General features: G+C 37.2%; 1 protein-coding gene across 1 annotated transcript in view; it reads right to left on the bottom strand.

The window, feature by feature from the left end:
- Nucleotides 1-1231: 1231 nt before the first annotated feature.
- TSPAN5 (tetraspanin 5) overlaps nucleotides 1232-26109 on the bottom strand; it is a 344242-nt gene continuing 319364 nt past the window's right edge. Inside the window, exons 6-8 of the mRNA XM_053703453.1 lie at nucleotides 22622-22669; nucleotides 22204-22320; nucleotides 1232-1736 (exon numbers count right to left, since the gene is read on the bottom strand). Of these exons, the coding sequence (XP_053559428.1) occupies nucleotides 1671-1736; nucleotides 22204-22320; nucleotides 22622-22669 (231 nt within the window). The 3' untranslated portion in view covers nucleotides 1232-1670. The remainder of the gene's footprint in view (nucleotides 1737-22203; nucleotides 22321-22621; nucleotides 22670-26109) is intronic.

Here is a 26109-nt window from a genome sequence, read left to right as displayed (position 1 = left end):
GCTTCCCTTGTTGAAAAAGAATATGCTAGCTGCTGATTGGTGCCTGCACACGTTTGTCTTTTGTGATTGGCTGACTAGATGAGTTGAGCTAGTTGCCTGTAGTGCAATGCTGTTCCTTCAGCAAAGGATAACAAAATATTGAAGCAAATTTGATAATAGAAGTAAATTGGAAAGTTGTTGAAAATTGTATGTTCTATCTACATCATGAAAGAAACTTTTGGGGTTTCCTATCCCTTTAAATGTAGGAAAATATTCCAGCATGACAAGGCCTTTATTACTACATTTATTCTTTAAGATACTGTCCGGATGACAACCCAAGTCTTTTGATAAATTTAATTTCTAATCCACCTGTGAATAACCCTTTAAATTTATTTTATTTAACTTATTTATTTAAGAACACAAGAGCTGAAATATTTTAAATATCAGTAACCTGTATGATAAATGAATAACAATTATCTAATACTTATTTACCAATGGGGAACTCCACAGGACAAACTTGTGTGAATTTGGTGTCCGAAGCTCCGTCCTGCTTCAAAGTCCCATACTTTGTTATTATCAATGTAAATCAATCAAACTAAAAAAAAAACTATATTGAATGCACATTTTAATAATCTCAGATGAGTTAAATAACCTCTTTGGAAAACATATGGTAATTATTTTATTTGCATGCATTTGTAACAATTTAGTTTTACCAAAAGGTTTTAATAAAGTGATCTGTAGATACATATGGTAGGTACCAACTTACTACCTACATGTAAAAAATATGCAAATTCAGAATTGTGCTTCTATAGATCCCAACAATTATTTTGAATCTACTTGGCCTATTTGTAATATGTTGCTTAAAGGAAGATTAAACACCTCTTGCTTTTGTTTAAAAGTGATGTTTTTCTCATGCTCCCTGAGAGGCCAGAAAGCAAGTAATCTACAAATGCTGCAAATCATTAGCTGGTTTAGGCAATTTATAGCATTTTAAAAATGTAGGTTACATATTTTGCTTTTTGGTCTCTCTAGTGATTGTGTAACAAAGCACAAAAGTAATAATTAGTCACCATTTTAAGAATCTGAAGTCAATGTGCCAAAACTATAGGGAATGCTATTAAACTATATTAAATACAAACCCAGATAATGACTAAAATTTGCATATTCCAGTTGTACAAGTGTAAATATTTTAAAACATTTTGATCTGTGCATAAATAACATTATTGAATTATAAAAAAAAAAACTGAAAAAGTTCCTAATTAACATTTTAATGTTAGATTAACTTGCTGAAAAGGAATGTGAATTACCAATACAGAATAGTGCAATAATGCTTGAATCACGAAAAACTGTAGTTTTTAAAACATGCTTTAAAAAATACAATAAAATCTCTGAGAACATTCATTTTTCAAACATCCTTTTTCTGGAAAAACAGATAATTACAGCGAATAACCTAAGTCCTTGCATTGCAGGAATCCTTTCAGTAAGTAAACAGTGTAAATACAGGATTTTCTTTTTTTTCCAGGACAAGTTCACAACACAATCCGAGAATTCTTCTTTGTGTCTTGAAGAAATGTTCATAACATTCTTGGCCCCAGCCCACAGAACCAGTCAGTAATATTGGGCTACAAGTAGGGGCAGAGTATTCATTTTCCAGTGTCTCGTTTGTAATCTTAATTTCCAGACAAATATTTCTACCAGCTGGCACGGACAGCTTCGATATCACTCACTAAATTCTGAGCTAAACATATCCCAAATATCTGGCAAGGAAAAGAAACAATAAAAAACTAATTTAGTTATGAAAATGAATGACAAATTATTTTACTAACTGTTTAGTAACTGTGCATTATTTTGTTTTTGCAGACATGGCTGATTTTATAGAAACCATTAATATGCATAGGTTGTTTTCTTGAAAACAGGTGGAAATCACCAAACCTTAAAAGGATACTGAACCCAATTTTTTTCCTTTCATAATTCAGATAGAGCATGCAATTTTAAGCAACTTTCTAATTTACTCCTATTATCAATTTTTCTTCATTCTCTTGCTATTTTTATTTGAAAAGCGAGAATGTAAGTTTAGAAGCCGGCCCATTTTTGTTCACAACCTGGGCTGTGCTTGCTGATTGGTGGCTAAATATGTATCAATATGTATGGAACCAAAAAAGATAGTGTTTAGTTCCAGGGGGAAGTTTAATATATGTTACACTGCAGTGCAGCAGGAAATAGTTAGTTGATGAGTAAATCAGTTACACAGATATTAACTGTAACAAGAGCTGAAGTTTATGCATTCTGTTATAAGATGTTCTTTTAATAAATTTGTTAAAACTGCAACTGGAGTCTGAGAGACTATCTTATAAGCAGCAGCTTTATACATGGTGGCAGCAGATGTTATTTGAGAAATACACCAAAAGAGGATATGGAAAGTTTAAAACCACCAGGTCTGCTGGATTTTCAGGCAAGGAATCTGTCTCAGGCATGGAAGAGTTGGAAAGAAGACATTCTTCTATACACAGACCTAATCATGGCTGACAAACCAGAGGAGATGAAGGTAAAGTTGTTTTTGTACTTAATTGGAGAAAAAGTCAGAAAGGTAAAAGACACCCTTCTCCCAGAAGCAGCAGCTCCCACACTAGCTCTGCTAATTAAAGCATTTGATGATTATTGTGAGCCAAAACAAAATGAGACTGTGGAAAGATATAATTTTTTTTCAAGAAGTTAGAGGGAAAATGAAGGAATAGATGCATATGTCACAGATCTGCATACACTGGCAGCCACTTGCAACTTTGGTAATATCAGAGACTCATTAATCAGGGACAGGATTGTATGTGGCACAAGAGACTCTAAACTTAGGGAATGCCTACTGAGAGAAGTGTATTTAACACTAGGAAAAATGTATTCAAATAGGTAGAGCTGCTGAGCTGTCAAAAGAGAGGGCGAAGATCATTGAGAGTTCCAGCACCAGTGCAGTGTCAGTCCATGGAATGGACACAAGATACACCCTTAGGAAGGGTCAGAACAAAATGACAATGACTCCAGACAAGACAATACAGTGTATGTATTCTGGAAAGTGTCACGAGAAACTAAAAGAAGAATGCCCAGCATTTGGAAAGCAATGTAAAGGGTGTGGTAAAGCAAATCATTTCATTAGCCAGTGCCATGCCAATACACAACAAAGAAAGCCAACAGTACAAGCTTTCTGTAGAGGGATCGAAGACTTAGAGAAATATGAAGACATTCTGGGTCTGACTTTGGAACCAGCTTTTCAGATTTGTACACTTAAGAAAACAGTAAGCAAATTTCCATCAGCTTTGTTTGCTACCATGCTAATTGACCAACAAGCCGTTAGATTCCAAATGGATTACGGAGCAGACTGTAATGTCATACCAGCAAGGTTGGGGAAAGGCCAATCTAAAATTCTACATTGTGATAAAATGCTAAGGATGTTTAATAAGAGCACACTGAAACCAATAGGAATATGTAAGCTCAAAATAAGAAACTTACACAACCAAAAGTTATATCAGGCTGAGTTTGTTGTAATTGACACAGAGGTCTGTAATCCTATGCTAGGAAGTAGAGCTATATAAGCTATGGATCTGATCTCAGTGCAACACCAAAATATCTTAAACATGGAAGAAGACGGCAACCACCCAGATGCCACTGTGTTGGGCTGGTCAGCCATCAATAAAGGGTATGCAGATATTTTTCAAGGAGTAGGCTGTCTAGAAGGAAAACTTAAATTGGAAGTGGATACTCTTGTTCAGCCTGTTAGACTTCCAAAAAGAAAGGTTCCTGTGTTATTACTCAAACCCCTTAGAGAGGAGCTTACCAGTTTAGAAATGCAGTGCATTATAACCCCTGTAGAGAGAAGTACAGACTGGATTAGTAGTATGGTGGTAGTGAAAAAACCATCAGGGAAGTTAAGAATTTGCATTGATCCTAAGCCTCTGAATAGGGCTTTGAAAAGGAGCCATTATCCTTTGCCAACAATTGATGATATACTTCCTGACCTAGCAAGAGCAAGGATTTTTTCAGTATGCGATGTCAAGAGTGGATTTTGGCATATTGAATTAGAGGAAGAATCCAGCTATTTGACCACTTTCTCTAATCCTTTTGGCCGATACCACTGGGTTTGAATGCCTATGGGTATTAGCCCAGCCCCAGAAGTTTTCCAGCAAAAACTAAATCATGCACTGGAAGGGCTACCAGGTATCAGGATTATTGCAGATGATATTCTGATTGTAGGAGAAGGTGATACCGAGGTGAAAGCTATTCAAGACCACAATCAAAAGTTGAGGAAATTGCTCAATCGTTGTAGAGAAAGACACATAAAACTAAATCCAGAAAAATTTCAGCTAAGGAAAACAGAAATTTCATATATTGATCACTTATTATCAGCCCAGGGACTTCAAGCAGATCCAAGAAAAGTAAAAGCCATTAATAAAATGCCCAGACCCTCAGATGTTAAAGAAGTACAGAGATTTTTGGAGATGGTGAACTATCTTTCTAGGTTTTGTGAAAACCTCTCAGATGCAGGTGAACCACTGCGCCAACTAACCCAGAAAGGTACTGTGTGGGAATGGACAGAGGTGCAGGAAGAGTCATTTCAGCAGATCAAATAAAAAATCAGCAGTGCACCAGTGCTTAAATATTATAACCCAGATGAACCATTAGAACTTCAATGTGATGCATTAGAGAAAGGTCTGGGAGCAGCACTGATGCAAGGTAAACAACCAATCGTTTTTGCAAGCAGAGCAATGACGGAGACAGAGCAAGGTTATGCACAAATAGAGAAGGAGCTATTAGCAGTCCTATTTGGAATTGAAAAATGTCACCAATTCACATTTGGGCAGACAGTAGCTGTACAATCAGCCCATAAGCCCCTTGAAAGGATCATGAAGAAACCCTTACTTAAAGCACCCAGACGTCTTCAGTGTATGATGTTATGCTTCAGATGTATGATGCATGTATCAGATACTGCCCGGGGAAGTCTCTGGTGGTGGCAGACACATTAAGTAGGGCTTATTTAGAAGAAGGTTCCATGGAGGGTTCTGTGGAGCACCAGATTGAAGCTATAAATATGATCCAATATCTACCCATCTCAAACAGGACACTTGTTGCTATACAACACACAGAAAAAGACAAAACTTTGCAAGCAGTAAAGTGAATTGTGATGAGTGGATGGCCTCATGCTAAGGAACAGGTACCCCTAGAGGCTTCACCATTCTACCACATACGTGATGAACTGAGTGTACAAGATAGTGTTCTATTCAAAGGTGAGTGAGTAGTTATTCCATCTGATCTTCGAACAGATATTATGTCTCAAATACATTCTTCCCATTTTGGTGTGGAAGGATGTCTATGCAGAGCCAGGGAGAGTATTTACTGGCCAGGAATGAATGCACAGCTAAAAGAATATATCAACCAATGTGACATATGCCGTTCATTCGATACTAAACAACAGAGACATTCGTTCCTCATGAGATCCCAATGAGACTGTGGGTAAAGCTTGGCATTGATTTGTTCACATTCCAAGGAAAGGAGTATTTAATAACAGTGGACTATGAATCTAATTTCTGGGAGATAGACCATCTTCAGGATAAAAGATCTACTACAGTAATAAGAAAATTAAAGACCCATTTTGCCAGATATGGAATCCCAGACACTGTATGTTCTGATAATGGACCACATTTTATTTCAATGGATACTCTCAAAGCAATGGGAAAGTAGAGTCGGCAGTAAAGACAGCCAAAAGACTACTGCAAAAAGCTGTGACTTATCAAAATGATCCTTATCTAGCATTTTTGGATCATCGCAACACACCAACACAAGGCATGGAGTGCAGTCCTGCGCAAAGACTGATGGGTCGAAGGACCAAATCGTTACTTCCAATGAGAGGGAGTCTGTTAATACAGGATTAAGTGATTAATGACAGGCACAAAATCCTATGCAGGAAGCAGCGCTCATTGCAAGCTGCTCAATATAACAAGGGAGCCAAAGACCTGCGGCCTCTAAATGTTGGTGAACAGGTGTGGGTACAACCGCAAACAAACCAGGGAAAAGAGTGTCAGAAGGCTTGCTTAAGAGCTTCTGTAGGAATTATATGAAGTGGTGACAGAGTCAGGACAGGTCCTGAGGAGAAATAGGAGGCATCTGAGAGGCACTGGACGCTACAGGCCTCCAGCAAGGATCCAAACTAGCACCCAAGAGGAATCTTACATTGAGAATACAAACCAGCCATTAATGACAAATAACTCAGAAGAAGAAGGACAAGAAGAAACAAACAGTGAAATATCAGACACAGACAGACTGCAGGATGATAACAGAGTCCTGTCAGAACAACCACAGGGATCCAGAAACACCCAGACTAGAAGTAGGAGATGTATCAGAAAACAAGAATATCTAAATGACTATGTGGACTAATATTTAGCACCAATGAAAGACTGCATCTCAGTATCCATATTCCTACAATAATTAAAAGAGATAGCTTTTGCCATTTCCCCAAAAAAGGAAAAGATGTATTAATATGTATGGAATCAAAAAAGATAGTGTTTGGTTTCAGGGGGGAGTTTAATATATGTTATCTTATAAACAGCAGCTTTATACCAAATGCACCCACCAATAAACAAGTGCTGTCCAGAGCTCTAAACCAAAAATTAGCTGGCTCTTTAGCTTAGATGCCATCTTTTTCAAATAAAGATAGCAAGAGAACAAATAAAAATTGATAATAGGAGTAAATTAGAAAGTTGCTTAAAATTGCATGCTTTATCTGAATCATGAAAGTAAAAATTTGGCTTTAGTATCCCTTTAAAGGTACAGTAACGTCAAAATTAAACTTTCCTGGTTTGGATAGAGCATGCAATTATAAACAACGATCCCATTTATCTGTATTGTCAAATTGCTTCATTCTCTTGGTATCACTTGTGGAAGAGTATAGCTAGGTAGGAGCAGCATCGAATCTAGCTGGCGATTAGTGACTGCACATTTTTACCACTTATCATTGGCTCACCAGATGTGTTAAGCTAACTCCCCATAGTGCATTGCTGCTTCTGAGCCTACTCTTCAACAAAGAACACCAAGAAAATGAAGCAAACTTGATAGTAGAAGTAAATTGGAAAGTTGTTTAAAATTACATAATCTAAACAAATCAGGAAAATTTAATTTTTACTTTACATTACCTTGAAGGCAATTAATACATTTCTACATTGAGGTCATACCATATTTTTTCTTATAAAAATGTAATACATTACTGAAGTTAAAGCTTTACTGCTGATTCAATGCAGAGATTAATTAGAAAAATATATTGTTAAACACTACAATCAAAATCAATTAAAGCAGATGTGCCAAAGGTTTCCCACCTTTGACACAGGTCAAGGAAAACAAAAAAAATATCTTGCTATATAAAACTTAGCATGCAGTAAAAATAATCTAAAACACCAACATGATTATTAAATACAAAATAATTTATGCATAGCTTATAAGTTTTCAAAACAATCATAAAAATTAAATAAAATCTTCAAACTATATTTTTAATCATGAAATATTGAGCATGTATTGACTCACTAATAAAAATGGTCCTTTAAAGGGACAGTCAACACCAGAATTTTTGTTGTTTAAAAAGAAAGATAATCCCTTTATTACCCATTCCCCAGTTTTGCATCTCCAACACAGTTATAATAATACACATTTTACCTTTGTAATTATCTTGTATCTAAGCTTCTGCTGACTGCCCCCTTATTTCAGTTCTTTTGACAGACATGCAGTTTAGCCAATCAGTGCTCAGTCCTAGGTCACTTTACGTGCATGAGCTCAGTGTTATCTATATGAAACATGTGAACTAATGCCCTCTAGTGGTCAAAATGTATTCAGATTAGAGGCAGTCTTCAAGGTCTAAGAAATTAGCATATGAACCTCCTAGTTTTAGCTTTCAACTAAGAATACCAAGAGAACAAAGCAAAATTGGTGATAAAAGTAAATTGGGAAGCTGTTTAAAATTGCATACCCTATTTAAAACATGAAAGTTTTTTTGGACTTGACTGTCCCTTTAAGAAGGGGCTAGAAAGAAAATCCAATCTTAAAGCTCCACCATTTCAGGTGGGTATAAGGCACCTCTGACTGCTACATAGGGACATGAGCCAACATATGGAAAATTCAGGTATGATAGACTTTCCAGGTATCTTGGCTGATCCTAGTAGAATTCACCAATAGTTTATAAAGCATTAAAAATCTAGGTTGGGCAGAAAGAGAAATTAAATAGACTTAAAATAACGATAATGCCAGAAAACAGAAGCCCATGACATAAATAGAAAATTCCCTTAAAATGTTAACATCAGCAGAGCTCAATTTGTAATAATGCTAAATGAACAAGATTTGTATTTGACTATTTTATTTAGGGCCAGTTAGGCTGCCTAAAACACAGAACCAAAAAATCAGAAATAGCTTAAAATTCCATGGCATGAGTACCTATAGTTTCTGGAAAGGGTAACTATATAGCTCTTGTTAAATATATATCTATAACCTAGAAATTATGACCATATTCTACTATGCATTTAATTATATATACAAAACAATAAATAAACAAAAGAAGAATATTCTGAAATATGGAACTAGAGCAATGGCAAAAAGGGAAATATTCTGAAATAGATCTATGTTAAATGGCTTCCAGAAAGGAAAAGGATAGACCCTTAAGGGCTAGTGGTAAATTTAATGGGAGAATAAATCACCTAGTGCAATGTTTCACAACCGCGGTCCTCTTTTACCTCCAACAGGCCTGGTTTTCATTATAGCTGAACCAGTGCACAGGTGAAGTAATCAGCTGATCAGTAACCAACCTGATCTCATCCATTAGATGATTATTTCACCTGTGCTCTAGTTCAGCTATAATGAAAACCAGGACTGTTGGGGGTACTTGAGGACCGCGGTTGGGAAACACTGACCTAGAGTAATAGTTCTATTTCCTGGATAATTGTTTGTTAATGGCTCCTCATGTCTCTTAATTTAATTACCTCCTGTTATAAAAAAAAGCTTAAACTCTCAGAGTAACAAAACGTGGTAATTTGGAGAAAAAAATTGGTTTCTAAATTTGTTGAAACCTATCTGACTATATATATGAAAAAAGTAGACACCTACTGTCCCGAGCTGTCAAATACAATTTTGTATATTTGATGGTGTTTTGTTGTTTGTTTTTTAAGGGACATGAAAATTTCCATTTTACTTTATATCATCAGATTTGCTTCATTCTCTTAGTATCCTTTGTTTAGGAAGCAACAAGGCACTACTGGGAGCTAGCTGAATAAATCAAGTAAGACAATGACAAAAGGTATATACAGTATATATATATATATATATATATATAGCCACCAATCAGTAGATAACTTCCAGTAGCGCATTGCTGCTCCTGAGCCAAACTAACTTTGCTTTTCAATAAAGTATACAAAAAGGACTTAGAAAATTGGATGATATGAGTAAATTGGAAAGTTGTTTAAAATTGCATGTTCTATCTGATTCATGAAAGTTTAATTTTTCATTTTACTGTCCCTTTAAATATACTCCCTATTCAGTATATGGTATAAATTTATGTTACTGTATAATTGGCTTAGAAGTTAGAGGACTTTATTGCTGCATTGTAATGGGAATTTAGTAAAGTGTACAAACAGGTCAAATGTAATGCACTTAATTTCGAGACATTTAAGACTAGATTACAAGTGTCGCGTGCGAGAGATATCATTTCTTTTGGCTTTTGCATGTGTCAGAAAAAGCGTGCATTTTACAAGTTGAAAATGAATGTGATTGCAAAAGCACAATCACATTTTACTTTCATTAGGTTAGGGGGACTGAAAACTTTGCGTAGAGGTTGTAAACATGTTGCATCAAAAACAACATAAATACGTTAAAAACTACAGTTACACTCATATAACCACTATCTGTAAAAGATTATTCATATAAATATTTTAAAAAAAGTTATAAGGGTTAAAAGGTATATGGTATATTACAAGGTGTTTGACTACAAAGGGCTATATGGTATATTTACATAATATACGTCTGTGTATGTAAGTATATATATATATATATATATATATATATATATACTGTAAATATATATATATATATATACACACATACACACATATATGTGTGTACATATGTGTTTTACTGTATATTTACTCTACATATTAAACAATTAACAGAATATTTAAGTCTGTTACAGATGGCTACGGATCCAATCCTCTGATAAAGTGAGCATAGACGCTCACGAAACGTGTAAGGCAACGTGACGCTCATTTGTGACGTCACTTCCGGATTCTTCTCACACACCGCTCGGTACAAACGCCGTGAGCGGTTACATTTATTTTTATTTATATTTACAGATGGTTTTCTATTTCGGCCACTCATCCTGAATACCCCTTAGCATTTTAGTTTTTCTCTTTTTTAATTGCTTATTTATTTATCCATTCATTTAGTTTTTTACTTAAATAATAAAGGTATTTTTTATATATGTTGTTTATATATATATATATATATATGTATATATTTACTAGCAATTAAATAGCTCTAGATAAAATCAGGATCATTCCCCCATATAACTCTGTCGAATAATACAGAGTAGTACCAGGGGGTTATCCTACACCAACTACGTGAAACAGAGTTCTAGGATTTTAGAACATCCTTACTGCAGATGACAACACTGCTGGGAGAGAAAAAAATACTACATCGTTGACCACCTTTCCCTGTGGTTCATACAGGTGAGCGGTTAAATATTGCTTGTTTCTTATCTACTAACATTGTATTACTCATGGGGCATATCTGCTTTTTATTCACATGCACATGAGGACATCATTTCTGAAGGCACTGTTATCACAACCCTTTTTCAATATATATATATATATATATATATACACACACACACACATATACACACACACATAATGTGTGTACATATGTATTCATGTGTTTTACTGTATATTTACTGTACATATTAAACATTCCAATGTTCTTTGTATAGATATCTATTTTACATAAACATCATCACATATAGATAGAAATATATATTTAACCCCTTAGTGACCAGACCATTTTTCAATCTTCTTACCGTTAAGGACAAGGAATATTTTTACATTTCTGCTGTGTTTGTGTTTAGCTGTAATTTTCCTTTTACTTGTTTACTGACCCCACACATATTATATACCATTTTTCTCACCATTAAATGGACTTTCTAAAGATATTATTTTCATCATAGCTTCTAATTTACTATAATTTTTTTTATAAAATATGATAAAAAAACACTTTTTCTAACTTTGACCCCCAAAATCTGTTACATATCTACAACCACCAGAAAACACCCATGCAAAATAGTTTCTACATTTTGAGTTTAGAAATACCCAATGTTTACATGTTCTTTGCTTTTTTTGCTAATTACAGGGCAATAAGTACAAGTAGCACTTTGCTATTTCCAAAGCATTTGTTTTTCAAAATTAGCAAAAGTTACATTGTAACACTGATACCTGTCAGGAATCCCTGAAATATCCTTCACATGTATATATTTATTTTTAGTAGACAACCCAAAGTATTGATCTAGACCAATTTTGGTATACTTCATGCCACCATTTCACCGCCAAATGCGATCAAATAAAAAAAAAACATTAACTTTTTCACTAACTTTAGGTTTCTAACTGAAATTATTTACAAACAGCTTGTGCAATTATGGCACAAATGGTTGTAAATGCTTCTCTGAGATCCCCTTTGTTAAGAAATAACAGACATATATGGCTTTGGAGTTGGTTTTTGGTAGAATTTTTTGAAAGCCGCTAAATGTCGCGCACCACACTTGTATTATGCCCAGCATTGAAGGGGTTAATTAGGTAGCTTATGGGGTTAATTTGAGCTTTAGTGTAGAGATCAGCTTTCCACCTGACACATCCCACCCCCTGATCCCTCCTGACCCCTCTCAAACAGCTCTCTTCCCTCCCCCACGTCACAATTGTCACTACCATCTTAAGTACTGGCAGAAAGTATGTATGTATGTATGTATGTATTGGGTACTTGTAAAGTCTGCAAGTACTAAATAAAAGGCTTTTTTTTAAATATTTTTTTTAATATATTATTCTGCATTGTTGGATCCCCCTTAGCCCCATCCTCCCTGATCACCCCAAACAGCTCTCTAACCCTCACTCTCTACATATTTGCCACCATTTTTGGTACTAGCAGCTGTCTGCCAGTACCCAGTTTGCCAAATAAAAATAGTTTTTAGTTTTTTTTTATGACAAAACCAATTTTCTGTAGTGTAGTTGCCCCCCTCCTCCTCCCAGATCCCTTTTGCCAAGACTTAACCCCCTCCCTCTCCCTCCTTCCCTTATACACTGTAATGTAGTAAGTAGCGCGCGCACACGCTCCCGACGCCCTCGCCGCACTGCCGGAACAGGATCCACAGTCAGAGGAAGTGATCCGCCTCCCTTGTATTCCTCCCATGCCACCAACGATTGGCACGATCACAGAGTGGCCCTCTCTGCATCAGTGTGCTTAAAAAGGATATTGCACGATGCCTCAATATTGAGGCATCGCTGCAATACCCTGAAAGTGGCTGGAAGCGATCATGATCGCTTCCAGCACTTAAAAACGCTGAGGACGTGCCGGGTATGTCCTTGGTCATTAACTACCAGTTTTTGTAGGACGTACCCTGCACATCCTTGACTTAATAATAAAACGTAAACATTTTTCTATGTGAAGAACATGTAAAATATGCTTAACGCGATTTGTGTTTCATGATTTTGGTTTAACGCGGTATTCATGTTAGTGCCCTCAAAGAATTACTAATCTCAAAGGACAGTTTTGAAATATTACATATAAAATATTAAAAATGATTAATAATTGTTATACATACCATATAAAAGTCTAAATAATCCATAGAATATGTATATATATATATATATATATATTTACAGTATGTATAATAATTTTTAATAACTATTTTATTTGTAATATTAAAAAAACACGCTTTGATATTAATAGTTCTTCATGTGCGATAACCTGACACCGTGTTAGACCTAAAGAGTGAAACATTTCTATGTACTTCCCATAGAATTTTTTTAAAATTTTTATTATTAAATATATATTTCTATATACATCTGATAATGGTAATGTAAAATAGGTGATTGACAGCCCCTTCAGTCGCGTAATTGGTGGCGCAATTGAAGGGACAGGCATTACACACTCCGATGAGTGTGTAATGACACATACGGGCAAGCGGATCAAGAGATCCGCTGCCCGTGTGTAGCGAAGGCGGGCAGACAGCTTCGTGAGTTGAGAAGCTGTCCGCCCGCCATTTAGTACATGGAGCCTCTTGTGTTACTTTGTGTTTATCACAGCTGGAAACCAAGGTCAAGATAGTTCACTGGGTAGCTTAAATAAATACCCAGAGACTTTTATTTATCATATTAAGGTCAGTTTCAATTACAAGGAACATAACATACAGGAATCAGTAAATGTCTGAGATCAGAGATTTAGAAGAGAGCTGTAAATAATTATATTAAAATTTATTGTGACTGTGTAACAGTTGAATTTTTTTTTTTTTAAATAGACTTAACTAGATATGAACTTTTAAATTGTGATTATAGTGAAAAAAATTATATACTCTCATATAAAGGGCAAATCTATGTGTTTAAAACCTGAAAAGGCATTAATTACCTAGGTAAAGTACTGTTTTGGAGCTGCATGAAAATAAGAGCATGTCATTTTTCCATATACTGTCCCTTTAAGTATGTGGTATTAAAATATCATGTAGATCAGGGGAGGCGGGGCGTAGCCGTGCAGGGACATGGCCGCTGTTTAGAAAAGCTCTGTGCAAGCCATAGGTCTCTAGCCTAATAATCAAAGTTAAAATTGGGAACTTGCATTTCAAATGCCTATACACTGCTAGATGAACCTTGCTCACAGACTCCGGTAAGCCGAAGAAGAAGAAAAAGAGCTCCGTTATTGTTTAAAAAGACGAACCGCTATACCCAGTGAGGCAGACTACAATATGGCAAGAGGCAAATGACTTTCCCATGAAAGTAATGTAAAGTATTGGGATCCCTGCTCAATAACTTAACAATACAACCACCGGGACTTGCAGATCACTTGCAGCGGGATCCGTCTGGAGGAGATCGATTGCAAACAGTGCGCCGCCATTACACAAGACCACGCGGTAAGGCAATTTGGGAACAAGGGGGCGAAAAATAAGGCACGACCAGAGACAAAATAATTCACTATAGAACTTGGTCTGAGGAGTTTTTGGGTTGACTACTAGAACATCTGTCCTGGCCATGGACAAATAGACTGATACCTCTAGAACAGGCCAGTGCAAGGGAGCCGTGATATTGCTGGGAAGGGCTGTGCAAAGCAAACACGGCAAACAGTAAACGAGAAGGAGTCACAATAGAATATGAGAGTTGTACTTGGATTAACCATAAGAGCCATATAACTTCGATTTTATCGATATCCACCCTTTTGCAGACACCCCTTTTCTGAGACATACAATAATAGGAACCTTGCTAAACCTCCTTCCCCAAACCACACATTGAAACAGCCTGATATCTACAGTATACAGGCCGCACTACTCGACAATGACAGCAAAGAAAAATACTAAAGCGGACAAAAAACTAACAGGCGTCACTTCAGTGAACTCTTTCTTCACCAGACAAGAAACAGAGACGCCTGAACAGGTGCAGTCACTCCTTGGTGACGAGTCTGCACAGCAAGAACTGCGTTTTGTTACACACACCACAAACTCAGACCAATTGTCTCAGATACAGTCTACTATCTCACTACTACCCTCTAAATCTGATCTCGCTGAGCTAAAAACATTTATTAAGACTGAAATGTCATCTCTGAGGAAAGACATAAATTAAATGGGGTCAAAGCTCGAATACTTAGAAGAAGAACAGGATTCACTGAACAATATTGTGTCTGATGTCAACCACCAACTAACAAGACACGAATCCATAGTTCAATCTCTCCAATTGAAAGTAGAAGATTTAGATAATCGTAACCGACGCAGCAACTTAAGAATAAGAGGTGTTCCAGAAGATGCTACTAAAGAATCGTTGCCCTCCTACCTCTTGCAAATGTTTGAATATATTGCCCCAAATGTCAAACTCTCTGAAACATCAATGGAAAGGGCACATAGGGCCCTTAAACCACTCCCTATCCCACCAAAACCTCCTAGGGATATCATTATCAAATTTACAAATTATTTAGACAAGGAGGCTATCTGGAAACAAGTGCGACTCCAAAGAGAAATCAGATTTCAAACATACAGTATTCAAATATTCCAAGACATTAGTCCAGCCACCATAGAAAGAAGAAAAGAGATTCGCTTCATCACCCAAAGACTACAAGAAAGGAAGGTGAAATACAGATGGGGATTCCCCTTCAGCCTAATTGTACAGAAGGAAGGCAGAACATACATCTACAAGGATCCAACAGACATAGACTCTTTCTCTAAAGGCTTGAACATTGACTTCCCACAATCTGATCTACCGAATTCACTCACACACCAGAATGGACCCCCCTCCCTCAGAGATCGTAATGGTCAACTGTTCAAAGAAAAAAGAAAAAGACAGAAGACACTGCTTCAGATATATAAAGATGTTCGGCAAGATCCGATAAGTATACAGAAAGTTATGCATTACTGTTGTTTGCTGTTGCTTTAAATTTAGAATTAGGCATTGGGAACTCTATAGTCACTTCTTGAATTTATGAAAATAAGATGAACAGACTTGGTCACGGTGTGACATATATACCAAAGATCAGACTAACTATGTGATCGAAATCTTATCCTTAACTTAAGAGGTTATACCTGTTATTTTGTTGAAGAGTTTACATTGCCATTCTATCAAAAGTTATATAAACAGAAATGTTTTGTTTTAATATCCTACGTTCTAAACAAGAGATTGAGTTATTATTAACTAAACAGTTAAAATATGAGAAATTGAAAAGTCCTTGATTGGTTGTTATGAAGGTAATAGCAACAACAGACTTATGTAGTAAAATAATCAGAAGATCGCAAATATTGAGATAATGAGAAACAGTTGATTATTTAAAACCAGTTGAAAAATATTGTCATACCCAAATGCACAGTTTATATTGTTTGGATACTATAGTGTATAACTAAGTAATTCCCTACATGTAATATTTACCTGTGAGCTGGAGACCTACAAAATGGCTTGCTACCTCATGAAAGTTATTGTGATGACTCTAATTTTTGTTTTCGTTTTTATTTGTTTCCCCCTTTTCTCAAATCTTTTCTTTCCATTCCTAGTGGGCGGTCCTGTCCTATCCTGCAACCATAAAGCACTTTATAAAAAAAATACTTGTGTAAGTAACCTATATCCTATCTATATTAATCTCACATTTCATCTAGATTATGGCTAAACAAATAAAACATATCACACACACCAACGAATTGCAACTATATTCCATCAATGCAAAAGGTCTTAACATACCACAAAAGAGATCCTTGGTGCTGAGAGATAGTCGTAGTCAGGGAGCAGATGTGTTGTTTCTCCAAGAAACACACTTTAAAAAAGGAAGAGAACCCAATACATTTGCTAGCCAGTTCGGAATCTGCTTTTGGGCTTCACATCACAAACATAAGAAACAAGGTGTTGGTATCATAATCAAAAGAGGTATCCCCTTCACAGAACTAAATACCATCAGAGATAAAGAAGGTAGATACATTATAATTATCGGTATACTCTATAACAGACCAGTGACATTGGCTTCAATATACGCGCCTAATACAGGCCAACACAAATTCATTAAAAAGATCACTAATAAAATTTTAGATTACCAGAAAGGGCCACTTTTAATGTGTGGGGATTTTAATATAGTTTTAAACCCGGAAATAGACAGCTCTTCACAGCGATCATCACTACCTACCTCACAGTTAAGTAAAATAAAAACATATCTCAAACAAATTGTCGCCCAAGATGTCTGGAGAACCCTCCACCCGTCCAGTAGGGACTATACGTTTTACTCATACCCTCACGAGACTTATACTAGAATAGATTACATGTTTACAGACGTAAGTGGCTTGGCACTATTTAAATCAGCTAAAATTAACTCAATCACCTGGTCGGACCACTCAGCGGTGGTGAGCTCCCTCGTATGGCCATCTAAACCTATTAAGGATTTTGTTTGGCGGCTAGATGATTATTTATTTACCGACCCTATCAATGCTCTAAAAATTGATAAAGCACTAACAGAATACTTCCAATTTAATACTTCACCATTAACATCTCCTCAAACATTATGGGAAGCACACAAAAGCGTCATACGAGGTGAAATGATGGCTATAAAAGCATACCATAATAAACTTAAAAGAGAAGCAGTTAAGACATTCTTAGATAAAATCCAACAATTGGAAGACAGACATAAACATTCTCCTTCTAATAAGGAGATACTAAGGGAACTAACTATCGAAAAGCAAAAACTAGCATCACACCTATCCAAAGAAATTAAGAGAAAAGCATTTCATAACCGAAAAAGACAATATGAGGGCCGCAATAAATTCGGGAGGCTTTTAGCAAGGTACCTTAAACACAAAAATCACAAAAAATATATCTTACACATTACGGACGAACAAGGGCAATCCCAATACTCTACACCTAGAATAGCACGAGTATTTCAGAAATTTTTCCAAAAACTATACAATATTAGAAATGACCCGCACCATCAACCAGAAAACCCTCAATTACGATCAATCGTAATAGATAATTACCTTAAACAATTAAAACTTCCAACTATCACCCCCGAACAAAAAGATACTTTAGAAGAACCCCTGACAGTGGAAGAAATAAACCTAGTAATTAAAGATTTACCTACAGGGAAAACACCGGGCCCAGATGGCTTTACTCACAAGTACTACACTATATTTAGAGAGACACTATCCCCACAGATGCTAAAATACTTCCAATCTATAGAGTCCTCCAGCGGGTTTTCGGATAGGGCCTTAGAGGCCCATATAACACTCCTACCAAAACCAAATAAATCCACTTCTCTACCTGCAAACTATCGTCCCATTTCATTATTGAACACGGACATTAAGATATTTGCAAAAATACTATCACATAGACTGAATAAAATTCTCCCCCACATAATACATTCGGATCAAGTTGGTTTTGTTCCGGGCCGCGAAGCCAAAGACAATACAGTAAGAGCATTACACCTTATTCATTATGTCACCAAAAAAAAGATACCTTCCCTATTAGCATGGGACTTCTTAAAAGCCACGTTATCACAGATAGGCCTAGGCCCCCAAATTATAACCCGTATTTTCTCACTTTACTCTCAACCGAGCGCTCGCATACTGATAAATGGATCCTTATCCGACCCCTTTATTATAACTAATGGAACACGTCAGGGATGCCCCCTTTCACCTCTTTTGTTTACCTTTGTAATAGAGACGTTAGCAACTAGTATTAGGAATAACCCACAAATACACGGTATTAACATTGACTCACAACAATATAAAGTCTCTCTCTTCGCAGATGATATGCTCTTCTCCATCACAGATCCAAAAGAATCCATCCCACAAATAAACCAAGAATTAGAGATTTTTCACACACTGTCAAATTTCACCATTAATAAGGCCAAATCTGAAATTCTAAGTATAAATATGAACAAACACGACATACACAATATAAAACAGCTCACATCATTCTCATGGTGTAATACTTCACTTAAATATCTAGGAGTCAAACTAGCACCAACCTACGATGATATGTTCAATATGAACTACGTACCTCTTAAAAGGACAATTATAAATGACCTCTCTTCGTGGAGATCTAAACAGATATCTTGGTTGGGACGTATAGAGGTTATTAAAATGAACATTTTCCCGAGAATACTTTACTACTTACAAACACTACCCATCCCATTACCCACAACTTATTTACCATCCATACAAAAAGCTTTTAATGATTACATCTGGAACAAAAAGCCGCCTAGAATAAATAAAAACATAATGAATTCACCCAGATCTCAGGGGGGAATGGGAGTCCCGAATCTCGAGTTGTATAGACAGGCAATTGTTTTGCAGAGGGTTGTGGATTGGAATATTCACTACCAACACAAACGCTGGATTCCCTTAGAACATCTAATTCACCAAAAGCCCCATCTAGGTAGACTGTGTTGGGACATCTCCAACAAACCCCAGCTCAGAACTGATATTAACCCGATAACGAGTGAAACATTTAGGATATGGGACAAAATCATTAACACATCCTTATTTATCTCCTCCAAACCATCCCCATTGACGTCCCTTCTGGAGAATGGGGAATTTATATTGTACCCACCTGCTACCACAATAGACCCAGTAAACCAAGCCACAGATATAGCAGTACGGACCATGATTACAAACGAATCAATTCGCACACAGTCAGATTTGATTGCAGATGGACATGAATGTTTTTCCAATTGGTTCACATACCGACGAGCTAGAAATTATATACTTAAACACAGAGACTACAATAATCTGTCTAGACCGTTGACAAACTTTGAATCCTTATGCATACAAACACCACCACTCAGACATACACTATCCATGATTTACAAACTATTATCCCAGAAACCCCCGGGGTATATACCACCATTTTTGGAAAAGTGGGAAACAGACCTAGGTACCATAATAACACCCCAAACGAGCCACGCCATCCTACAAGCCACTAGAAAATCATCTATCTCATCCTCTATCCTAGAAATTAATTTCAAACTTTTACATAGATGGTACTTTACCCCAAAGAAGCTACACAGATTATTTCGCTCCCATCCAAACACATGTTGGAGATGTGGTCACGTAGATAGTAATGATGCACATATGTGGTGGTGGTGTAATGATATTCAAAACTTCTGGCGACACGTAATTAAAGAAGTAGAATCCATCCTGGAGATTGTTCTCCCTCTAGACCCCTTGATATGGCTTCTAAATAAACCCCCAAGCATTAAATATAAACCTTATTTACGGTTATTCACGATAATGACAAATGGAGCGAAACTACTAATAGCCAAAAATTGGAAAAGTAATAAAGGCCCCTCATTGGGTATGTGGGTTGATAAAGTTACAGACCTTCTAGACCTCGAAGAATATCATTACCTCAAGAATGCCAAAATGGATACTTACGCAGAAATATCCCAAATCTGGGAAACTTACAAACATTCAAAGTAAACCTATAGATATACCTCCAACTAGTTGCGGGTGGGACGGGACTTGCCCTCCACTACCTCTCCCTTTTTCCCCTTTTTTTCTGAAAACCCTTAACCCCTTTTTTTTCTTTCCCTTTAAACTATTATGATAAAATCATATGTCCAGAATTCTTAATTCGTACATGTAAATATAAGAAAATATAAGACAACTATTGAACATGTATATTGGAGGAGCTGCGTCTCCCATTTTTTGTATGTTACTTTACTATTTTCAATAAAGTTGTTGGAAAAAAAAAAAAAATATATCATGTAGATCAAATCATATTTAGATTTGTTTTGTTGTCAAATAAACTATTGGGCCAATTTAACAAAAACTGTAGTGGATTATGTCCGCCCCACATCGATAAATGCAGACAGCATACGCTGTCGGCATTTATCATTGCACAAACAGTTCTGGTGAACTGCTTGTGCAACACCGCACCCTGCAGATTCGCGGACAATTGGCCGCTAGCAGGGGGAGTCAATCAACCCGATCGTATGGGATCATGCGGATTGATGTCCGCCGCCTCAGAGGAGGTGTACGAGTTAAGAAGCAGCGGTCTTAAGACCACTGATTCTTAACTCCTGTTTCCGGCGAGCCTGTAGGTTCACGCAGAAACAGTTACATTCAGGGCCATTCAGCCCTACTTTTCATTGGTTATAGAAGACCAAGAAAAAAAACTAATAGATGGAAAGCCCAATTTTAAAACTAGGTGGATCACCTACTATTTTGTATTGGGCATACAAGACCAAGAAAGAGCCTAATTGACGGAAGAACAAATACCCTTTTTTACTTTTGGATCTGTTGAGGGCAGTTTTGGAGCACTATTATTTTTGTGTGCACATTTCTTTTACGTGTTGCTGTTCTAATTGTTGGGTCGACGGTCACAATCCTTTAGAAAGCTTATTATTTTTTTCTACAAAATTCACTATTGAAGTCTAAGAGGATTTTTGTAAATAAATAACTTGATAAGATTATCAAAAGGATTGTAATTAACCCCTATATTTGTTTTTTGGGGAAACACCACTTTATCTGTTTGTTTTTTAATTTAGTGCTTAGAACCTTGCTCCATATAAATATCAGGATTCCTCTCTTTGCTAGAATGTTTATACGGTAACTAGGGATACGTGCATTGCTGCTTATTGTGCCAAATCTCAGGAACATAGCAAATATATTTACAGTGCTCTATTTCGGACAGTCAACACCAGAATTTTTGTTGTTTTAAAAAATAGATAATTCCTTAATTACCAATTCCCTAGTTTTGCATAACCAACACAGTTATAATTATACACATTTTACCTCTGTAATTACCTTGTATCTAAGCCTCAGCAGACTGCCCCCTCATTTTAGTGCTTTTGACAGACTTGCATTTTAGCCAATCAGAGCTGTCTCCATGGTAAATTCACGTGCATGAGCTCAATGTTATCTATATGAAACACGTGAACTAATGCCCTCTAGTGGTGAAAAACTATCAAAATGCATTTAGATTAGAGGCGGCCTTCAATTAGCATATGAACCTCCTAGGTATAGCTTTCAACTAAGAATACCAAGAGAACAAAGAAAAATTGGTGATAAAAGTAAATTGGAAAGTTGTTTAAAATTACATGCCCTATTTGAAACAAGTTTTTTTGCACTTGACTGTCCCTTTAAAAGAAAATAGTTGGCCAAATGTGGTAAGTGTGTGGGAAAGAGATCCTCAAATCCTATCTTTTTTGCTGCCTCAAAACAAATAGTTAAACAATTATGTCAATGAATCCAACTAGTTCAAAAGGCAAAAGAAAAAAATTGGCTTAAATGAGCAGGAAGGTAGCTTTGGCCACTTACCAGGAGGAATGATGACTCTTTATCAGTCAACATTGAAATTTTGATGTTGAACAATAAAATAATTGCTTCACAAGTTTAGCAAAAGCTTTAATAGAATTGAATTATTTACAGTCCACACAACTCTTATATTTCTAGAATTTGCAGTAGGGATTATATTTAATAATTAAAGATAAATTAATAGTATGTACCTGCAATAGAGCGATCCCTATAAAAACTCCAGCTACAATAGTTAGGTTGTCTTGTAGCCACTTCTCAAACTGGGGGACACAGCCCTTCACATGAATGGTTGCTTGCTGGTCAATTTCCTTCAGAAAAGAGAAAAAGGAAACATGATATCATTTTTACAAAAACAATATGTGAAGATACATAAACAATAAAAATCTTCCTTGGCCAACTTGGAAGATTAGACATGGAAATAGATTTGCAGAGTCCATTGATAATGTTTAAAACAGGAAAATGTCTGCTTTAAGTGATAAGATAATGGTGTTATGGTTAATTTATTGTCATTTTCACACTGGTCTGCAAAGTGTCTATGTCAAAACAAAAGAGGTAGTGCTGATTAAGGGTGTCATGTTTATATTCTTCTCTATGCACTCTCATACTTACTGGCTTTTGCCTGACATCATAGCCACACTGAGTGTTAATGACATCCTCCTACAAAAATAAAGAAAACAAACATAATGTAAAAAGCATAAGTGCAAACTAAAGTAAAAATCATCCTTCAGAGAATTATAGAGAAGCATATGGTGACTAAAATGTTGCAAATGTGATAATTAAACTAATATGTTCTTGCCAGTAAAATCTGTTTTCCTAGAAAAGGATGACTCAAAATGCAATAACAAATACATGACCCCTGAAAGTTGGCTTCTTGCAAGACCAGTTCAAATTGCAATAAAGATGACTGCAATTTGTTTTATAAAAATGATTGCTTAAAGGGATAGAAAGGTCAAAGTTGAAATGTGCATGGGGCGCATTTGAATATGAAATGGAAGCATTTTTGCAATATTATTAGCTAAAATGCTTCTAGTGAAAGTTACTATTTTTCTGCTGCATACTCACATATTCTGTGAGGGATGTGCACCAGTATTCAAGCTCAAGGGAGGTGAAGATGATGTGTATTGCATCTGTGAAGACTTAATTTGAGTCATACAAGCCACAACTGACTCTTTGGTGCACTGGGCCCTCACAGGATATGTGCGTATGCCGCAGCAAAACAGTAATAACTTTTACTAGAAGCATTTTTGCTATTGGACATACATTGCAAAAATGCTTCTATTTCATATTCAAATGCACCTATACACATTTAAATGTTGGCCTTTCTATCCCTTTAAATAACACAAACATATTATTATGTGTTTAGTTTTAATTAACATTTTAAAAATATCTGCACACAAAGGGTTAATTGTACATGTCAAATGGAAAAAAACATGACATATGGTTACCAGATAATTTCCTTTCCTTCTGTATGAGGAGAGTCCATGGCTTCATTCCTTACTTGTGGAAATACAGAACCTGGCCACCAGGAGGAGGCAAAGACACCCCAGCCAAAGGCTTAAATACCTCCCTCACATCCCAGTCATTCTGCCAAGGGAACAAGGAACAGTAGGAGAAATATCAGGGTATAAATAGTGCCAGAAGAACAAAACAAAATTTAGGTCCGCCCTTTGGAGAATACGGGCAGGGCCGTGGACTCTCCTCATACAGAAGGAAAGGAAATGATCTAGTAAGCATAATTCATGTTTTCCTTCTTAATATGAGGAGAGTCCACGGCTTTATTCCTTACTTGTGGGAAACATATACCCAAGCTTCAGAGGACACAATGAACGGGAGGGCAAAAAAGGAGGCAGACCCTATTCTGAGGGCATCACAGCCTGCAAAACCTCTCTCCCAAAAGCTGCTTAAGCTGAAGCAAAAACGTCAAACTTGTAAAATTTAGAAAAGGTATGTAAGGAGGACCAGGTAGCTGCCCTACAAATCTGATCCGTAGAGGCCTCATTCTTGAAGGCCCAAGAGTAAGCCACTGCTCTAGTTGAATGAGCCTTAATCCTCTGAGGAGGCTTATGTCCCACTGTCTCATAAGCTAAGCGAATAATGCTCCACAACCAAAAAGATAAGGAAGTGGACGAGGCCTTCTGCCCCCTACGCTTCCCAGAATAGACAACAAACAAAGAAGTCTGTCTAAACTCCTTCATAGCCTGAAGATAGAACTTCAAGGCCTGAACCACATCCAAATTATGAAGTAACTGTTTCTTCGAAGAAGGAGGATTAGGACACAAGGAAGGAACCATAATCTCCTGATTGATGTTGTGATCTGAAACAACCTTAGGAAGAAAACGTAACCCAGTACGAAGAACAGCCTTATCAGCATGAAATACTAGGTAAGGAGGCTCACATTTCAAGGCAGCCATTTCAGAGACTCTGTGCGCCGAAGCAATAGCCAGTAGAACAAGAACCTTCCAAGACAGTAATTTAATGTCAACTACATGCATAGGCTCAAACAGAGTCTTCTGCAAAACTTTAAGAACGAGATTTAAACTCCAAGGAGGAGAGCTAGTGCTAAACACAGGCCTGATTCTAGCCAGAGCCTGAACAAAAGACTGAACATCTGGAAGCTCAGCGAGCCTCTTCAGTAGTAAAACAGATAGGGCCGAAATCTGTCCCTTAAGCCAACTAGAAGAAAGGCCCATCCTGGAGAAAGGAAATAATCCTGGAAACCCTGACCTTATGCGAGGGGAATCCACACTCTACACACCAGAATAAGTAGGTCCTCCACACCTTATGATAGATGCGACGAGTAACCGGCTTACGAGCTTGAATGAGAGTATCAATAACTCAGAGAAACCTCTCTTGGCTAGGACTAAGCGTTTAATCTCCACGCAGTTAGCTTCAGATAATCTAGATTTTGATGAACAAAAGGACCTTGTTCCAGCAGATTCCTGCGACAAGGTAACTTCCACGGAGATGACAACATCCCCACTAGATCTGCAAACCACATCCTTTGCGGCCACGATGGAGCAATCAGTATCACTGATGCCCGCTCCTGCTTGATGCGGGCCACTACTCGAGGAAGGAGAGGTAATGATGGAAAAAGGTATATTAGACTGAACCTCCAAGGCACCACTAATGCATCTATTAGCACCACCTGAGGATTCCTGGATCTCGACCCATACCTGGGTAGTTTAGCATTGAGACGGGACGCCATATGATCTATCTCCGGAGTCCCCCACCTGTTGCAAATCTCTGCAAACACCTCGGGATGGAGGGACCATTCCCCCGGATAAAAAGGATTGTCTGCTGAGAAAATCCGCTTCCCAGTTGTCCACACCCGCAATGTGGATCACTGACAGTGAACAGTTGTGGGCCTCCGCCCATTCCAGAATCCGAGATACCTCCCTCATTGCTAGGGAGCTCCTCGTTCCTCCCTGGTGGTTGATGTAAGTCACTGAGGTAATATTGTCTGATTGGAATCTGATAAACTGGGACAAACCCAGATGGGGCCAAGCCTTCAGAGCATTGAAGATTGCAGAATGTTGATCGGAAGAGAGCTCTCCTCCTGAGACCAAAGACCCTGAGCCTTCTTGGCTCCCCAAACTGCTCCCCACCCTGAGAAACTCGCATCTGTAGTCACAATCTCCCAGGATGGTCTTAAAAAGAATGTCCCTCGGGACAGGTGATCTGGACAGAGCCACCAAGAGAGCGATTCTCTCAACCGGTGGTTGTCCAGAGAGATCTGTTGAGACAGATCTGAATGATTGCCATTCCACTGTTTCAGTATGCACAGCTGTAACGGTCTGAGATGGAACCTGGCAAAGGGAATTATGTCCATGCTGGACACCATGAGACCAATCACCTCTATACACTGCGCCACAGAGGGCCTTGAGGAGGTCCAGAGGGTAAGACATGCCGAAGCCAGCTTGCAGCGTCTCTGGTCTGAAAGAAATATCCTCATTACTACTGAGTCTTTTATAGTGCTCAGGAATTCTACCCTGGTGCTTGGAATAAAATAACTATTTTTTAAGTTTATCTTCCATCCATGGGATCGAAGAAGAGAGAGAAGAGATTCCGAATGTTCTTCTGCTAGACGAAAGGATGGT

The sequence above is a fragment of the Bombina bombina genome, chromosome 2, assembly GCF_027579735.1.
Source record: "Bombina bombina isolate aBomBom1 chromosome 2, aBomBom1.pri, whole genome shotgun sequence".
NCBI lineage: Eukaryota > Metazoa > Chordata > Amphibia > Anura > Bombinatoridae > Bombina > Bombina bombina.
This window is presented reverse-complemented; position numbering and strand designations above follow the sequence as displayed.